The sequence below is a fragment of the Macaca mulatta genome, chromosome 3, assembly GCF_049350105.2.
Source record: "Macaca mulatta isolate MMU2019108-1 chromosome 3, T2T-MMU8v2.0, whole genome shotgun sequence".
Classification (NCBI taxonomy): domain Eukaryota; kingdom Metazoa; phylum Chordata; class Mammalia; order Primates; family Cercopithecidae; genus Macaca; species Macaca mulatta.
In genome coordinates this window covers 141,485,217-141,503,222 of record NC_133408.1, presented here as the reverse complement: position 1 = coordinate 141,503,222, position 18,006 = coordinate 141,485,217, and the positions used below count along the sequence as shown (strand labels likewise).

The 18,006-nt window shown below is 42.7% G+C and overlaps 1 protein-coding gene across 2 annotated transcripts in view; it reads right to left on the bottom strand.

The window, feature by feature from the left end:
- Positions 1 to 585: 585 nt before the first annotated feature.
- The window catches only part of MAGI2 (membrane associated guanylate kinase, WW and PDZ domain containing 2), a 1,467,795-nt gene continuing 1,450,374 nt past the window's right edge, over positions 586 to 18,006 (bottom strand). For both annotated transcript variants that reach the window (XM_015134089.3, XM_015134090.3), the window contains one exon: positions 586 to 3,482. In XM_015134089.3, coding sequence (XP_014989575.2) covers positions 2,830 to 3,482 — 653 coding nt within the window. In that variant the 3' untranslated portion in view covers positions 586 to 2,829. The remainder of the gene's footprint in view (positions 3,483 to 18,006) is intronic.

Sequence of the window (18,006 nt, the reverse complement as noted above, 5' to 3'; positions counted from 1 at the left end):
GTGGAGTGGGAAGTCTTGGTTAGTTTGTTCCGATTGTCAGCTCCTCGATGGTAGGGCTGTAATCACCCACCGGCCGAGCCGAGCTCTCCCTTCCTACCACAGGCATCCGAAGACATGACAAAAGCTAGATTCGACCACTCATTTTGGACCAGTTCACTGCTGCTCGCTATGTTGGCTTCTGCATGAACATCTTGGGATTTTGCATGAGAAAATTTCAGAATTAAAAGGAAAAAATGTGATGGAATTTATTACAGATGGATACTTGAAATCCTTTTTGAAAAAAGGTAAAATATCAATGTAGCAAGCAACAGAAATATACAGCCAATTCATAAATGATGTAGTAACCTGACAAGCAAATACCAACGAGACTGAGAAAACTGTTAGGCCAAAAAAGCCAACAATCTTTCCCAGTAATGCCACTGCTTTTAGATTCAAGTTTCAAAAAACTCCTATTTGGGGCATTAAAACTTACACATCCAAAAAAAAAAAAAAATCGATGAAAACTGCAGTTTTGAAAAACCAAGTTAACTCCCAGTAATCTATTTCAAATCAACACACAGCCTATATAGTTGGAAAAAGAAAATATTTTTGGATATATATTTTATTTGACAGTGTTTTAGAATATCATACAGTAAACAAGATTTCTGTAAAAGTTAATTTATCCATAGTGGTGCGTTTCATAAAAATAGTTGCTCACTTACAGTCTTTCTGTGACTATTAATACATGGAATTATATTTATAGAGATACAGCTGTACAGGGTAAATTCACAGCTAACACTACACAGAAATATTATTTGGAATGGGATTTAGATGATGTGCTGTCTTCACAGGTTATGGATTACAGCCGCATAAAGCAATTACTGCACAAGTAGTAGCTGTGAACTGTGCAAATTAGAGTTTATGCCAGTGTAATCTCAATTTTTTTTTTTCCTTTTGTGATACATGGAAAATAAAGGTCGGAGAATACAGTACCAGGACGTGCAGCTACACTACAGAAGCATTGTCCAAAACCAGATTCAATAAATTAATGGCAAACTATACTGGATTTCTAGTCCAGGGGAGAAAGACTAATTGAGATTAAACCAAAAGCATTATAAACTGCTACATGTGTTTGTGCTTTTGTTTATGATGAATGGGTTTCATTTTTGGAAATTGCTTTTACAAGCTGCAAGATCCTTCACTTGAGGCTTTCAACCTTATTCTCCTCCTGTCAAACAACTAAACTACTCCGATGTCTGATGAAAATTAAACTGCTACTCAGGATGCTGCAGTTACAAGGAGAGGGAATGATCAGCCCAGGGAGGCTATTACCTGTGACCTTTGAGATGAACCTGATCGCCCCTTTTACTTTTTAGACTACAAGTGCAGGGAGGTGAAGCTTATTTGCATTTGAACTCCTCTAAAGAGTTAGAATATGGAAAGGATGAAGCCTCATTCATTCAGGGCATATTAAAAAGAAATTGCCTTCAGAAACACTTTGCCTTTTAATATGTGTAGCTACAGTAAGTACCAATGGATAATTAATTGAAGCTAACATTTTACAAAGAAATGCTAAAACAGCAGGAAAGAAAGGCAAGGCTTAGAATTTTACTAGGAGGCCAATCATAGATCCATGAAGATAAACATGTAGAAGTTGCTAACAAAATAAAAAAACTTGCAAAGAATACAAGACGAAAGAAAACCAATGGAAACAAAAGGAAGAAAGAGTAAGGAAAGAAGGATAAGCAGAAAGGAATGATAAAAAGACTCACGTTCTTTAATGAAAATAAATTGTTATAATTTTTTAACATTAGAGATTCATTATAGTCTGAGAAATATAAGACAAAACTCTGCCTCTGCTCTGTCAAAGTGCAAATGAAGTCATGGAGACAGGGTTTAAAATAAGACAAAGTGAAATCACATTGCTGACAAAGAAGCTATCCATCTCTGCTAGCCTGGGACGACAGAAAAGCCTCTTCATAAAGGAACTGCAGCGTTGCCAATCTTGATTAAACAAATTGTGGTCCTTCAATTATAACATTCATATTTTAGAGAAAAACCAATTAAGATCTATGAGCTAAACTGCAAAATTCTGACTTATGGCAAACTGTTCCCTAGGATACAATTTTTAAAACCTTTTTTTCTACCACTGAAAATGTACAGAAATGAGATTCGATCACAGAAATGGCAATAAAAATGGCATCACACCAAGAAACTCACTAGATTTCTAAGTCATCCTGCAGGAGGCAGGGAACGCTGCTGCTAACACCGAGGATGGATGCCAAGGGTGAGCCATGGAAACATGTCATGGGTGAACGGTTCCAAATGTGTCAAAGAAACCCTTTAACCCCTGTCTAGATATGTCGAGAACAATTTATTTACAACGCTTTAGATCAATTAAAAGATATAATCTTGTCTCAGTTTCAGCTTGCTTCGTGCAGTTTGATTTTTAAGGCGATATTCCAGTTTGTGATTGCTCTTAACTTGTCCAGTTTCTTGATATAAAGTTTGGATGACATCCAAATCCTTCATGCAGTGGGGAGGAATATTTTTTTTTCTCAAACTAAAGCTACACTGCACTCTCTCTGTGATGTTCTTCACGTTATTTTGGTTCTTCCATAGCTGCCAAAGCCCCCACAATGGAACCGGGGGCTTTAGGATCAGTTTAGGTCTGCGCGTGGACGCGATGCCGCCCAAGCACACCGGACACGTGGGACTTCACGTCGATGCTCCCAGGCCTTAGTGCCTCGTGGATCTATGCATGTGACAGTGAAAATAAATTAAAACGCCGTGAGACGGAACCTAAGAAGAACGGCCTGCGCCGGGGCGGGCGGGGCCTGGCCGCGCGGCTCATCTGCTGGCGGCCGAGGCGCCGGGTTTGAGGACGCCCGGCAGCTTGTCAGAGCCCGGCACCTTCCAAGGCCCCGGCGCCACGGCAGCCTTGCGCGCGGGGGCGCCCCCCGGGGGTCGCGGGCCCGGCCGGGGACCCGCGCGCGCACCCGCCCTGCCCTCGACCTCCCGCGCGCCGCTGCCCGGGCCGGCGAACGTGGGCGCAGCGCCCGGGCCTTCGCGCCGGCAGAGCTCGGAGCCCGCCGCCGCGCGGGGCGCCTCCTTCCCGCCCGCCCGCGCCGCGTCCGCCGCGTCTGCCGCCGCGAGCCCGGGCGCCCTGGCCTCCGAGGCGGGCCTGCCGGCCTCGGGCCGCCCCTGGCCGCCGGGCGCCTCCTCGAGCTTCGGCCGCGCGGCCCTCTGCGGACTCGCCGAGCGCTCCCTCTGCTCCCCGAGGCGCTGCTTCTTCTGGCCGCAGGCTGAAAGCTCCTTTGGTTTCCTAACGTCGTGTTCCCGTTTGATATCCCAAGTTGGGCCTGGGCTTATCTGGTGGGAAGGGTCGGAGGGTGGGGCTGGATGTGATGGAGAGAATGGAGCGAGGCCGTCGTCCAGGGAGACGCCTACTTCCGGCAGACCTGGGGCGGCGGCAGCGGGAGAACTCCAGGGGGCGGGTTCGTCTGTGGACGGGAAGCACAAACGTTAGCAATGGCGCGCGCAGGACTTTCCCGCGCCCTCTCTATGCCGGGGACAGGGGCAGACAGATGTGGCGACTGCTCTCAGGGGCCGGAGCCACCGCCGCCCCCACCCCCACCCCAACCCTCACTGCCGAGAGGGCAGTGGCCGCGCCCCCGGGGATTTGGGGGTTCCCTCCGCCCCGCTTAGCCCCCACGCCCCGAACCCCGTCCGTGGACCGGGGAGGCGAACGCGAAGCCCGGGCCTAATCCCTTCGCATTGGCCCTGCTAACTTCCGGGGGTGTCCTCGGGCCTGATAGTCCTGTGTGGACAGCTCACTTGACAGCCCTTGAATCAATCAGTGGGTCTCCAACTCGAGCAGACCTCGGAATCACCAGGGTGGTGGTGAAAAATACAGATTCCCCGGGAGGACCAGGCCCGGAGATTTTAGCAGCACGGGGCCCAGGAAGTTCTCTGTATTTTTATCAGGCACCCAGGTGATTCTGAAAAAGGTGGTCTAGCAGGGGTGTCCAATCTTTTGGCTTTCTTGGGCCATATTAGAATTGTCTTGGGCTACACATAAAATACACTAACGATAGCCGATAGGCTAAAAAAAAAAAAAAAAAAAAAAAAAAGAAGTCCAGGCATAAATCTCATCATCTTTTAAGAAAGTTTACGAATTTGTGTTGGGCCACACTCAAAGCTGGCGGCGGGTTGGACAAGCTTGGTCTTGAGCCAAGTTTTGAGAAACACTGATCTGGGTTATCTCGAAGTTGGAAAGTGACGTTCTCACGTTCTCAACCAGTAGGTGTCACTCAAAGCATATTCCTAGCTGCTGTCAGTTTCAGAATATGGATAAATTCATTTTAAAACGATCTTTTTTTTTTTTTTTTTTTTGAATCGTTGTCCTTAATTACATTATTTTTCTTTGCCAAGTCCGGATGGAAATTAATTCTTAGTACTTCTAACATTATGCAGGGCCCCAGGACTAGGATGATTCTTTCTAGGAAGTCTAGTTCCAACAGTTACTTAGGATTTAAGTTATCTACTTCCAAAAAGGATCTAAGACAATTGACAACATCAAAACACATATAAAACAATGATAAAAATGAGAGATGACTTTTTTTTTTTTTTTAAAGCAACAGCTGGTCAGAAGCCAAGTAGAAGGACAGATGTATTAGGAATCTGAGATGAGTTAGCTACAACTGTGAGCAACAGTTCCCTGGAGCTTCTGGCCACTAAGGGGAAATGAAAGCAGGGAATCCAATTACCGTGAATCCTTGATATTTGTAAGAAATACGTCTCATGACCTTGGAAATGCTCAAATTTTGTGATATTCTAGAGTGTAATTTTTCTTCCACAGAATTAGTATATGGTCGTGAGTGGAGAACAAAGAAACCACATGGATAGATTTGAATTCTGGGTGCCAGGTGAGCCTCCCTCACTAGCTAAAAGATTCAGTCCCATACAGTAGCCTCAGTGCATGTGATTCAAGTTCCTGCCTCTGTAACGTGTCAGAGGCTGTCAGGGATACTTGTGCATACTCAGTCATCTAATGTCCAAGGTCTACTTTGTTTGAAACTTGAGGATTCTTATATAGTACCTTTGATACTGATTTATAAAGCAATAAGGAGAGGAAAAGGGCAGTGGCGTTGGTTTTCCCCGTAATTCTGGCCATCTTTAGAATGGCAGATGAAAAAAGTTTTTCATTCTATGTGAAATTCGAATGGAACATTTTGGGCATAATGTTAACCTTCCTTCTTCCATACGCTGATGTCCATTATCATTTTCACATAGTAAAATTCTAGAGGAGCATCAGAAGCCCTGGAATCTAATCCTGGTTCTGGCATGTATTTACTGGTGACATGATTTTGGACCAACAACTAAATCTCTGAGCCTCAATTTCTTCCTTTGTAAGATGAGGATAAAATATCCAACTTTACAGTTGTGAGACATACACTTTCTAAGGGAAAGCACATTTTTCTTCTGCACCCCACCTGCTGCCTACTTATGGATTGGGCTCCTGTGGAAGCCGCCTCATTAACTAGTACCCTTGCAGGTGAGGTTTTGAATAAGTGCAATAAGGCAGTCATTTTCAGGTGCTGTGATTCCCAGGTGTCATTTTGCTACACCTCAGGTATCCTTGGTTACCTTAAGGAATAGTCTGAAATCCTCAAAGGCAAATATATCCAATGAAAATGAGAATGTGTTCTATTTTTGGGTGGGTTGCAGTTTAAAATCAGACTGACAAATGATAGGTGGTGGCAACCCACCTATCTAGCGAGATACAGCTTAGAAGAGTTAAAAAGTGGTCTTCAAAAGGCCTAACTAGAGGGTTGCTTGTGCAAGAGTCATCTCTGACTTGGACCATGGTAATGATATTTCACATTTTAATAGCTCTTTTCCCCATCATTACATCACATATGGTAGAGTTAATTAGCTGGCCTCAAATTACTTCTTAGATAAAGGGAGAAGGTTGATATTACTCACACCATCTCCTGAAGGAGGAATTGAAGCAGAGAGAGGTTAAGTAACTTGACCAAGATTACAAAATGGGCCAGTCGGGAGTAAAATTTTGGGTTTCTTTACTCTTTTTACTTAGAAATTGTCCCAAGATGTTACCTTGCAAATAGGATCAAAATATGTGACATGGGCATGAACAGTGGCCACTGCCAACCAACAGGAACCAGATCGTGTCCTTAAGCAGAAGATTTAGCATTTATTTCGGAACATCGGACATGTCTGGCACTGAACTGGAGAGTTCCTACCCAGAAAAATGAAAAAATATTAAACCAGACAAATAAATGTCCATCCATCATTAGTTGGCCTCAGATTACTTCTGAGATTCAGGGAGACACTCTTTTCTTTCCCTCCTCCACTGATTTTTCATATCGTGAAAGGTGAAATTATTCACAAATTCGAAGATTCCTCTTATAAAAGTTTCTCAGGAGTTTGTTCATAGATCATTAAACACTTAACAGTGGGAGAAACTAAAAGCTAAAATATTCCAAGTCACTACTGATTAAAAATATTAATGAGAAATTAAGATTTACTATATCATAAAGTGATTAAAAGATAGACATCTATATGAGTGGTTGAGTATTTTCATTTTTCTGCATAGGAACTCTTCAGTTCAGTATCAGACGTGTGGTGTCTGCCCAGGCACGAGGCTGCAAAGCTCTGTAAAGCACCAGGGGACTTTTCAGCAGGCAGCCCGTATCCCACCTTGCCCTGTCACCTGCCTCAGCAAGGTGACACAGATTGTGGTGGACAGGAAGAGCCCTTCTCTAAGACTGGAAAATCTAGTCTTTACGAAATCTTGATATATAATAACCAGAAGAGTTCAGTTTAGTTCTGCTTCCTTCAGACCATGTTTTTCTCCTTCCTGCCTTCCTGCCTGCCTGCCTGCCTGCCTGCCTGCCTACCTCCCTCCCTCCCTCCCTCCCTGCCTGCCTGCCTCCCTGTTTCCCCGCCTCCTTCCTTCCCTGCCTTCCCCATTCCCTCCTTCCCTCCTTCCTTCCTTCCTTCCTTCCTTGTCTCCCTTTCTCCTTTTTTGAACCTGGGCATTGGCTAAAGTGTGTGATCATGTTCATTTATGAGGTGGTTGCCAAGGAAGATGTGCTACACAGCATCATTCATGTTCTGAGATGCTCTAACTACAATTAGAAAAAACAGAGACCCATCGTAGAAGGATGAAATCAGCCATATCTGGCCTGCTGGGATTTATGCAGCCCCTTTGTCCAATGTCCCCAGGCCCAGTGGCTAAAATTAAGAAGGAAACAGCCTTTCATTCCAAACTGGCTTCCTCAGCCTGCCCTCTCTACCACCATCCTGGTGAAACTGCTGTAGTCAAGGTTGCCAATGACCTTTCTGTTGTGAAATCCAGAGGACTCTGTATTCGACTTAACACAGTTGGCCCTCTGCATCTGCGGGTTCTACATCTGCAAATTCAACCAACTGAGGATGGAAAATATTTGGGAAAAAATGCAAAGTAACAATATAACAATTAAAGGTAATACAAATTTAAAACACAGTATAGCAATTGTTTACGTAGCACTTACATTGTGTTAGGTATTATAAGTGACCTAGAGATGGTTTAAAGTATATAGGAGGATGTATGTAGGTTATATGCAAATACTGCACCAGTTCATATAAGGGACTTAAGCATCTGAGCATTTTGATATTTGTGGGGATCCGGGAACCAATCCCCCACAGAAACTGCAGGACGACTATATCTCACCACATTTTCACCCAGCTGACTACTTCCATTAACAAACTGGACTCTTGGCTGTCAGGACACCCCATTCTCCTGCTTTTTATCCTACTTCTGGCAGTTCACCTCAATTTACTTTGCAGGTTCCTCTTATTTTACCTGACCTTTTTAGGGTTTGGTCTACGTAGTTTTCTTTCTCTGCATTCCCTCCTAGGTGTTTTCATTATTCATGCAGCTTTTTTTTTTTTTTTTTTTTTTTTTTTTTTTTTTTTTTTGAGACGGAGTCTCGCTCTGTTACCCGGGCTGGAGTGCAGTGGCCGGATCTCAGCTCACTGCAAGCTCCGCCTCCCGGGTTCACGCCATTCTCCTGCCTCAGCCTCCCGAGTAGCTGGGACTACAGGCGCCCGCCGCCTCGCCCGGCTAGCTTTTTTTGTATTTTTTAGTAGAGACGGGGTTTCACCGTGTTAGCCAGGATGGTCTCGATCTCCTGACCTTGTGATCCGCCCGTCTCAGCCTCCCAAAGTGCTGGAATTACAGGCTTGAGCCACCGCGCCCGGCTTTCATGCAGCTTTTATACAACAATACTCCCAAATATTTCTGTTGAGCTCTACCAGCTGTACACTGGTATGTCCGTCTGCCTTCTTGATGTCCACTCACTTGGACAGTTCATCGGCTTCTTCAATCTAACAAGTCCAAATAGAAATCTTCCCCCCCCCCCCAGCCTATCCTGTACTCTCTCCCTTACTTCCCCATCTTGGTGAATGGTACAGTCATCACTTGGAGTCATCCTTGATTCCTTTCTCTCCCTTATTGCACAAATACAACCCACCTGCAAGACTTATTAGTCTTATCTTCAAATATATGTGGACTCTGTCAACTTATCTTCACCTTCACTTTCACCACCCTAATTCAAAATATAGGGATTTCCTGGAAGGATGCAACCACTGTGGACTGCTGAAGACACAATTAAAAGAGGGCCACAGTGTGGACATCTTTCATAAACCCTTAGGGATGCTGTTGAAGACAGAAATTTCAAAAATGAATTTCAGTGCTATACAGAAAAGAGAAGTGTAGTCTACTGTGAACCACATACCCTCCCTAGGGCAACTAACCTAATTACCCTACTCAAGGGATTGGCCTGCCAAGCTATCATTTCTCACATTGGCTACAGAAACCCACTCTTCTTTCATTCTACTCTTGCCCACCTCCAGTGGTTATCTGCATAACATTCACAGTAATCTCTTTGAGACATAAATTAGATCATGCCATTCCCTTGCTTGAACACTCAATGGATCCCCACTGCTCTTAGATCAAAATCCAAAATGATTTAACATAGCCTACAAAAGCCTGCATGATCTGGCCCCTGCCAGCCTCACCAGCTTCATTTCTCCTCATCGCCTATTCTCCACCCACACTGGTCTTCGTTCAGTTCTTCAAATGCTCCAAGCTCACTTTCTATTCCGGGACATCATTGTTGACTTCTCTGCTGGGGGAAAGCTTCCCCACAACTATCTAAAAAGAACATGGTGGGTTCTTTTTTATCCTTCAGGACTCTTAATATCATCCCAGAGAACTCCAATCTACAGTAGATACTCCACCTTCCTCACCAGCATCTCGATTTTATTTCCTTGTAGTAATTATAATGTGTAATTACACTTTTGCTTGCTTATTTGATAAACATCAGTCTCAAATGCTAGCTGTAAGTTTCATAAGGGCAACGACCACATTGGCCTTGTTTATCACAGTGTACTTAATAACTAGCATAGTGTTTGACACAAAAATAAGTGCTTGATGAATATTTGATGAGTGAATACATATATTCCACAAATAGAAATGGAAGACTTGAAATCAAATGCTGACTTGAGGAAACACTTCAGGGCAAAGGATTTTCATTTAAAGTATAATCTGTCAAAAACAGGTTTGTGTTTGGAACTTTGATCAGTTTTGAGAGGGAGGATGGTGGTGAAATGGTAATGTGTATGTGAAGCAGGAGGGGAAATGACTAAGTTTGGGGAGAGTGAACAAGGAGGAAGTCAGCCACAGAAATACACTAGGAAGAGTTCCCAGCTTTAATTGGAGGCCCCTTAGGATGGAGAGGGATGAAGAGAAGCTCGGATTCCCAGGGTGCAAAGTCAAATTCTGAATTTTTATGGTTGTTCTTTCCCTTGTTATGAGCTCTAATGATGCAGTAATAGCTTTACTTAAAGGAGCTCTGTCCCTGGGAAGTCATTAACCAACATGCCAGAGAATGTTCCAATGAACCCACAGGTAAGATAGACTGTAAATATCTTATATTTCACTGTGGGAGAAGAAAGCCCCTCTCCTAAGTTAGGATCAAGTTTCTTACCCTTCCTATTGTCAGTTCTAGCCAGTTTGGATCTTTCCTAGAAAACAGATTGATTAATCCATAAGTACATATCAGTATATATACACACAGATCACACACACCCCATTATTTTTGAGTTAAAAGATGTATGGTTTCTCAAATTATCTTGTAGGAGCCAGCAATATTAAAAAATAAAATGTGCTCCTTCACTTCATAAGCCAGAGATAAAAAAAATCTCATCTACAGAAATTGTGTTTCAACAGCTTATTTATGATATGTAACCAAAGTGATGGTAAAACCAGAGAGCTGACCCAGTAGGAATAAACTGCTTGTTGCAGTAAATAAGTATCTGTATTCTGGGTTTTCCCATATGGCTCTTATCTCCAGCAAACATTTGTACAGAAGAGGAAAGCATAACCCACATCAAAGGAGAGTTAATTTTATCCCGTGCTGAAGACACAAAGGTTGAGAAAGAAAAATCTTTTAAGGATTGTGCCCAAACTATAATGGTTCATTTGCATCTGTTCCACCATCACCAAGGTGATTGCTTTTTGTAACAAAATATAAACAAGAAAACCCTTAGACGGGAGCCAGAGATTGTGAGCAGGGGTGGGGTGGGGAGGGGTGGGGCTGGAGGTGGGGGTGGGGCTGGAGGTGGGTGGGGAAAGAGACTTTGTTAACTGTCTCATAACCTCACCAATGGCCTTAGGGCATCCAGCTTCAGGCTGAAGCCATGAATAAGAGTTCTACATTGCTTTCCTACTTTCAGTACAGGGCGCGAACCCCCTAATGACTGCCTTTTGGATTAGAGTGGTCAGGAAGATAATAGAAGCATTATTGCTATTGATACTACTCATAATGGCAATAGCTAACCCTGACTGAGGTACTTACTAGATGCCAGGCACTCTTTGAAGGCCTTGAAATGTATTAACTAATGTTAATACATGTAAACAGACACATTTTACAGATGAGGAAACAGAGACACAGAGGTTAAGGAACTTGTTCAAGGCCACACAGCTGGTAGCTAAGGGGCATTGAATGGCTTCTGGAATTGGGTAATGTTCTACAAACTCAGCTGAAGCACTGACACTGCATGTCTTCACTGTTTGCTAGTCTGACTGAGAAATGAGGGCTCATGTCTTCTGGGGCAGTATAACAGAAACTTCCATCTAAACTGATTGTCAGAAGCAGGTCCATCATTATTCCTAATGGAGACTCTGAAACGCCATTTGTGTTTGAACCTTGGACACAGGGGGACAGTCGCTGTGATTTGAGCATTGATCTGTGAAAATACTAGAAAATACTACAGATGCAGTGTCTCACACCTGTAATCCCAGCACTTTGGGAGGCCGAGGCAGGTGGATCACCTGAGGTCAGGAGTTCAAGACCAGCCTGGCTAACATGATAAAACCCCGTCTCTACTAAAAATACAAAAATTAGCCAGGCGTGGTGGTGCATGCCTGTAATCCCAGCTACTCGGGAGACTGAGGCACGAGAATCGCTTGAACCTGGCAAGCGGAGCTTACAGTGAGCCGAGATCATGCCACTGCACTCCAGCCTGGGTGACCGAGTGAGATTCCATCTCAAAAAAAACAAAAAAAAAGAAATAAGACCTGCAATCAGAGAACAACAGAATTGGATATCTTAAGGTCAGGGATATTACTATCTACTTAAAAAAATATCTTCACAGTGACATTCCTTGAAGCTGAATTGAATTGAAAATACTCAGATACTGAAGACACTGAGTCACTTTGAGACATAAATACTTACTGCTCAAATGACTAGAATTATTCTGTAAAAAGATCCATGAATTTCGTGTCATTTCTTATAAAAACTCTTTCCTATTGCAACCTACAGTTTTCTGGGGTTAGACAATACTGGTGTGGTTGTATTGAAATCTATTTTCTTTTAATGTAGAATATTATAGGAAAATACTAAAATGATTAAGGTAGATCAAAGGACAGCAATGTGAAGTCATTTGGCATTCAAAAGAGAAACCTTTTAAGGATTGTGTTCAAACTATAAAGGTTCATTTGCATCTGTTCAGCCATCACTAAGGTAATTGCTTTTTGTAATAAAATATAAAAGTACCTTAAAAATTGCAGAACAAATTATTTTACTTTGCATCTGCTCTTTCTGAAGCATTGTTTCCAAGTATGGAGCCATCGTAATGGCCTTCAAACATGTATTTGTTTCACTTTTATTACCAGAGATGTAAACTACATGTTATGAACATTAATAACTTCTACAGTGGTGATGGTATTTGATTATCGAAGCTTCACATTTATATTCATTTTAAAAGCATAATCAAAGGTGCAGCAATGAATCTGTGGCAAATTTTAGCTCCCTCTATGGCCAAAAGGGCAAATCTTATGGATAGGTGGGGCTGGTAACAATGGAGCTACTATCTACTGAGTGCCTTCTATGTACTAGGAATTCTGCTGCGTGGATCACATATGTACATTACCTAACAGTTCAAAGAACTATGGTGCTCTTAGGCCAGGTGCAGTGGCTCACACCTGTAATCCCAGCACTTTGGGAGGCCGAGGTGGGCAGATCACTTGAGATCAGGAGTTCAAGACCAGCCTGGCCAAGATGGCAAAACACCATGCACGCCTGTAATCCCAGCTACTAGGGAGGCTGAGGAAGGAGAATCTCTTGAACCCGGGAGGCGGAGATTGCAGTGAGCTGAGATTGTGCACTGCACTCCAGCCTGGGTGGCAGAGCGAGACTCCATCTCAAAAAAAAACAACCAAAAAAACTATGTTGCTATTATCCCCATTTCAAAGATCAGGAAACTGAGAGGTACATAAATTAAGCAATTTGCCAGGACCACTCAGCTAGTAAGTGAGAATCAGGATAACTGACTGAGTAACTCTAGAGCGCAAACCCAAAACACTACTCTTATATTAATAAGGTTTTCCAACCTTTTCCACATTGGGACACATATAAAAAAGGATGATATCTAGACAGTGCACTGGAGTAAACACGAGAATGATCAAGGTCTGAAGATACCAAATTCTTTCTGAACACTCCGAGGGCTAAGAGGAGTCAATATCTTGGTATAACTCATGAGAGGTGTGAGCATAGGTTAGGAAACTCAGCTCTATTTTCTAAGATTTTAAAAAATCCCGGACTGGTTTGGGAATGTGGGGATGCCTGAGGATGAATTTGAATGAGTAAAATCTGCATTAGAGAATCTATGAGAAATGTGCTGGTTCATTTATTTCAAGCATGTGTTAAGTGTTTGAATGATGCTTGGAGACCTTCTTACCCTCAAATATTTAAAGACAAGCTTTGAGGCAGTGGTTTTCAAACCTGTTTGGAAAGTAACACATCCTCCTTCTCAAATACAATTTTAAATGAAAGCCCAATATGTAAAACAGATAAAAATGGAACTGCTTTGGTTAGTCAAATAGGACCCAAAGCCTGCTGCCACCCACCCTGACTCCCACCCACAGAAGCCCTTTAGGCCATTTCTTGGGATGCTCCAGGGTCTAACAGAACAGTCTGCAAACCACTGCATGTTGAAAACCACTGCATGAAGAAGCAGTGTCTCTCAAAACTCCCATTAAAGTGCAGAAATCTCTACTCTGGTGGTAGAAAGGCAAGGAAGTCAGAGATTTGCTTAATAGACTGTGTTTTTAAGTATCGGTAGCTGAGAGTTAAGACTCCAAAGAAGGGAGATAATCCACAGGGAAGTTTTGCTGAAGTAAGGGGGTTGGAAACATCCGTCACACAGCAGGGAAGGACAGGCTTTACCTTTCCATAATTTTTTCTAGGGCACTCAGTCACTTGGAGCCTCAGCTGACTGTTCACAGTCCTGCTGAGTCAAGATTTGCCCTATTTGTCTTTACAAAGCAAGTCAGCAACTTGTGGTAGAGAGTGGTGACTGGGAGACCTCACTTCCACCTCTAGTTCTGCCCCTTGGTGTGAACTTGGGAAGTCATGTAACATTTTCAGCCTCAATTTCTCATCTGTAAAATGGAACAATAGCTGCCCTACTTCCTTCTCAGAGTTGTAAAGAGCAAATGAAATAATCTATATGGATGTTATATGCACATTAGCCTTTAAATTAATAGTTTGAATCCAATTATTTTTATTTTTTGAGATAGAGTCTTGCTGTGTCACCAGGCTGGAGTGCAATGGTGTGGTCTCAGCTCATTGCAACCTCTGCCTCCCAGGTTCAAGCGATTCTCCTGCCTCATCCTCCAGAGTAGCTGGGATTACAGGTGCACGTCACCACACCCGGCTAATTTTTGTATTTTTAGTAGAGATGGGGTTTCACCATGTTGGCCAGGATGGTCTTGTTCTTTTGACCTTGTGATCCACCCGCCTTGGCCTCCAAAAGTACTGGGATTACAGGCATGAGCCACCCCGCCTGCCCTGAATCCAATAATCGAATTGACAATTTACCAAGATGATATGCGATGTGCAAATAAGCACTTAAAAGAGCATCTTTTATGTTCAGCATCAGTAGTAGAAAAATAAAAATTAAAACTACAATGAGATACCGCTGCATACCTATATGGCTATAATTAAACAACAATGACACAACTGAAAATAACTGGCAAGAACAGGGAGAAATTAAGACTCTCACACAATGTTGTTTGGAATAAATGGTAGAGTAGCCACTTTAGGAAACAGTTTGGCAGATCTTTAAACATTTAGTTAACATCTGACTCAGGAGTCTTACTCTGAGGTGTCTACCTGAGTGAAATAAAAACTATGTTCGCACAAAAACCTGTATGCAGATTTCTATGGTGACTTTATTCATAATCACCAAAAACTGGGAACCACCCAAATATCCATCAACTGGCGAATGGATAAGCATTCTGTGGTACAATGGGATAGTTCTCAGCTATGAGATGGAACAAGCGACTTACACACTCAACATGAGTGAATTTCAGCTGCGTTATGCTAAGTGGAAGAAGCCAGATTCAAAAAGTGACATACTGTGTGATTCTATCTGTATGACATTCTCAAATAGGCAAAACTAAAGGGAGAGAAAACTGATTAGTGGTTTCCAGGGCTGGGTGTAGGAGGAGGCTTGACTACAATGGGGGATAAGAGAATTTTAGGAGGTTATGAAACTGTTCTATATCTTAATTATGGTAGTGATGATATAACTATGTATTTTTTGAAACTCATAGAATTTACACTAAAAAGGGTAAATTTTAATGTATGTAAAGCATACTCAATTTTTTAAATGGAAAAACTTAATAGTGCTGATAAGTATTTTTAAACCTGGGTGAAGAAACTTTTTAAGTTGATTACATCTTTTGGAAAGAATATTTCCACCACTACTTTGCTTTATAACTTCAAGCCTATGTGTCCCTCACCATTGCCTCAAGATGAACCTTAGCCCAATGAGACGGATAGTGAATTCTGAGTTCGTAGAGTTAGAAGAATCTGAATTAAAGAGGTTTTACTTTAATCTTTAGAAGGCATCTTTAATCTCAAAGCTTTTCTAGAATCGTGTTCTTCTTCATCACAGAAATACAGCCCTGTCTGAAGTGGCAGAGAGCTGAAATAGGGGATGAGAATAATTAATCAAAAAGTACTTATGCCATGGGAGAGATGATGGAAACTGATAATAGCCACATCTTGCCAAAGATGGAAGAAGTGGAAATGAATTACTCAGAGGATACTCTTGGGCCCCAGCTAAATCCATACCTTCTGGGGTATTCAAGATCTTCCTCCTGACCTGTTCGTCTCCTCTGTAAACCATTTATGTGCAGGGCTCGGGCATAAGATTAATTCACTTCTAGACTAAGGCCTCATAAGTGATGTGCAACTGTATCCCCAAAAGCATGTCCCCAAGGGGACAAAGCCAAAGCTCGCCCCCCACCTTTTTTTTTTTTTTTTTTTTTTTTTTTTTAACAATTCTGGCTGTTTAAAAAGAATGAATTAGTGAAAATAGAGCTCTTGTACCTGGAGCTGTCCAACTGTGTTATTGTATTTCAGCAAGGGTTTCCTTAGATATTTTTTTCTGTACCCAGCTTTATCTTTCAAAACCCTTTCTTCTCATTTATATCTTTCTATGTTAGAACCCAATACCTAGCTGCTTTATTCAACAAACATTATTTATTTATTTAGTCACCTGGGCTGCAGTGCAGTGGCACAATCTCGGCTCACTGCAGTCTCGACCTCCTGGGCTCAAGCAATCCTCCTGCCTCAGCCTCCTGAGTAGCTGGGATTACAGGTGTGCGCCAACACACCTGGGTAACTTTTGTATTTTTTGTAGAGATGGGGTTTCGCCATGTTGCCCAGGATGGTCTTGAGCTCCAGGGCTTAAATGATCTGCCTTCCTTGGTCTCCCAAAGTGCTGGGACTACATGTTTAAGCCATTGTGCCTAGCCAACCAATATTTATTAAGCATCTACTTTTTGTGTTGTACAGGTTTATGCACTGAAAATATGCCCGTGAAGAAAGCAATATTCCTGTCTCCATGGACCTTACTATCATACTGGAAGAGACCAAAGATTAATATACAAATAGGTGATAATAGAAAGTGATATGGATTGGTGCAATGAAGAAATATAAGGTAAGTAAAGGAGATAGAAAGTGGTGGGTGTCGTTTTAGATAAGCTCGTCAGGGAACGTGATATTAAGCAGGGATCTGAATGCAGAGGAGGAGAAAGTCACTTGGATACTTGGGCTAAGAACAGACTAGGCAAATGTAACAGACAGTGCAAAGATCCTGCTGAGAGAGGGCTTGACATATTTGAGGAATGACAAGAGGAGTGGGAGGTAGAGGGAGTGTGAGATCATATAGGGCTTCAAGAGAGAGTCTAGATTTTATTCCAAGTGTGATGGAAGCCACTGGATGGTTTCAAGCAGAGAAATGGTATTTAAAAGGTCAAACACAGTTGCTGTGTGCAAAACAGATTGCAGGTGGAATCAAGACAGCAGTCTGGAGGCTACTGTGGTAGCTCAAACAAGACGTGATGGTAGCTTGGATATGGGTGGTTATGATGGAGGTAGTGAGAAGGGGTTGGATTCAGGATATCTTTTTGAAGATAGACTAGAGTGGACCTGCTGATGGATTGAATATGGGGTGTGAGGAAAGACAGCAGTCAAGGAGGACCCAGAGTTTTATTTATTCACTAGAAAACACCAGTCTGGGCAACATAGCAAGACCCCATTGCTACAAAAAAGAAAATTAGCCAGGTGTGATGGTGCGTGCCTGTTGTCCTAGCTACTTGGGAGGTTGAGGTGGGAGGATCACATGAGTCCAGGAGATCAAGGGTGCAGTGAGCCACTGCAAGAGCTTGTCTCAAAAAAAAAGAAAAAAGAAACTACTAATTTTTATACAGGCTTGTGCAAGGCGCTGGAGAAGTAAAGAACAACAAGACACAGTGCCTTCAGGGAACTCATGGTACTATTTCAAATTTCTAGACTTCTAGAGGGAAGTACAGGGTGCTGTGGAGTGAGCGGGAAGAGAACAGATTGTTCTGTATATGGGCCTTAGGGAAAGTGTGAGTTTGAGTTTGAAGGGAGAATAAGAGTCCACTAGATGCAGGGAGTAGGGAAGAGTATCCCAGAAAGTGGGATGAACAAGGGCTGAGCTCAGTGGACTGCTGTGGGAAGAGGGAGGGGTGCATGGGGTGGTGGTGGAAGAGGTAGAGGCTCAGAAGGCAAGTTGGGGGAAACCCTATGTGCCAACCAAGGAGTGGGACCCTCACCCTGTAGGCAATGGGCTGCCAGTGAGATTTTTTAAGCAGGAGAGTGATGCTCAATCCCTCTGTCTTACCTAAACAGATGAGTCAACCCAGAATACCAACATATAAACTACATGTGAATTACAACTTATTGTGGTGTTTTCGATTCTCTTATCGGCAAATTTCTGTATTATTTGTATTGACGAGTAGAAGCACGCTCACTCTTAGGGTGGAGAAATTCTACTAATCTTGTGGCTAATTAATATCGAACATCTATTTTGTGTCAGGTGCTGTGTTTTAAGTTTAATTTGTTATGACAAAGTGAT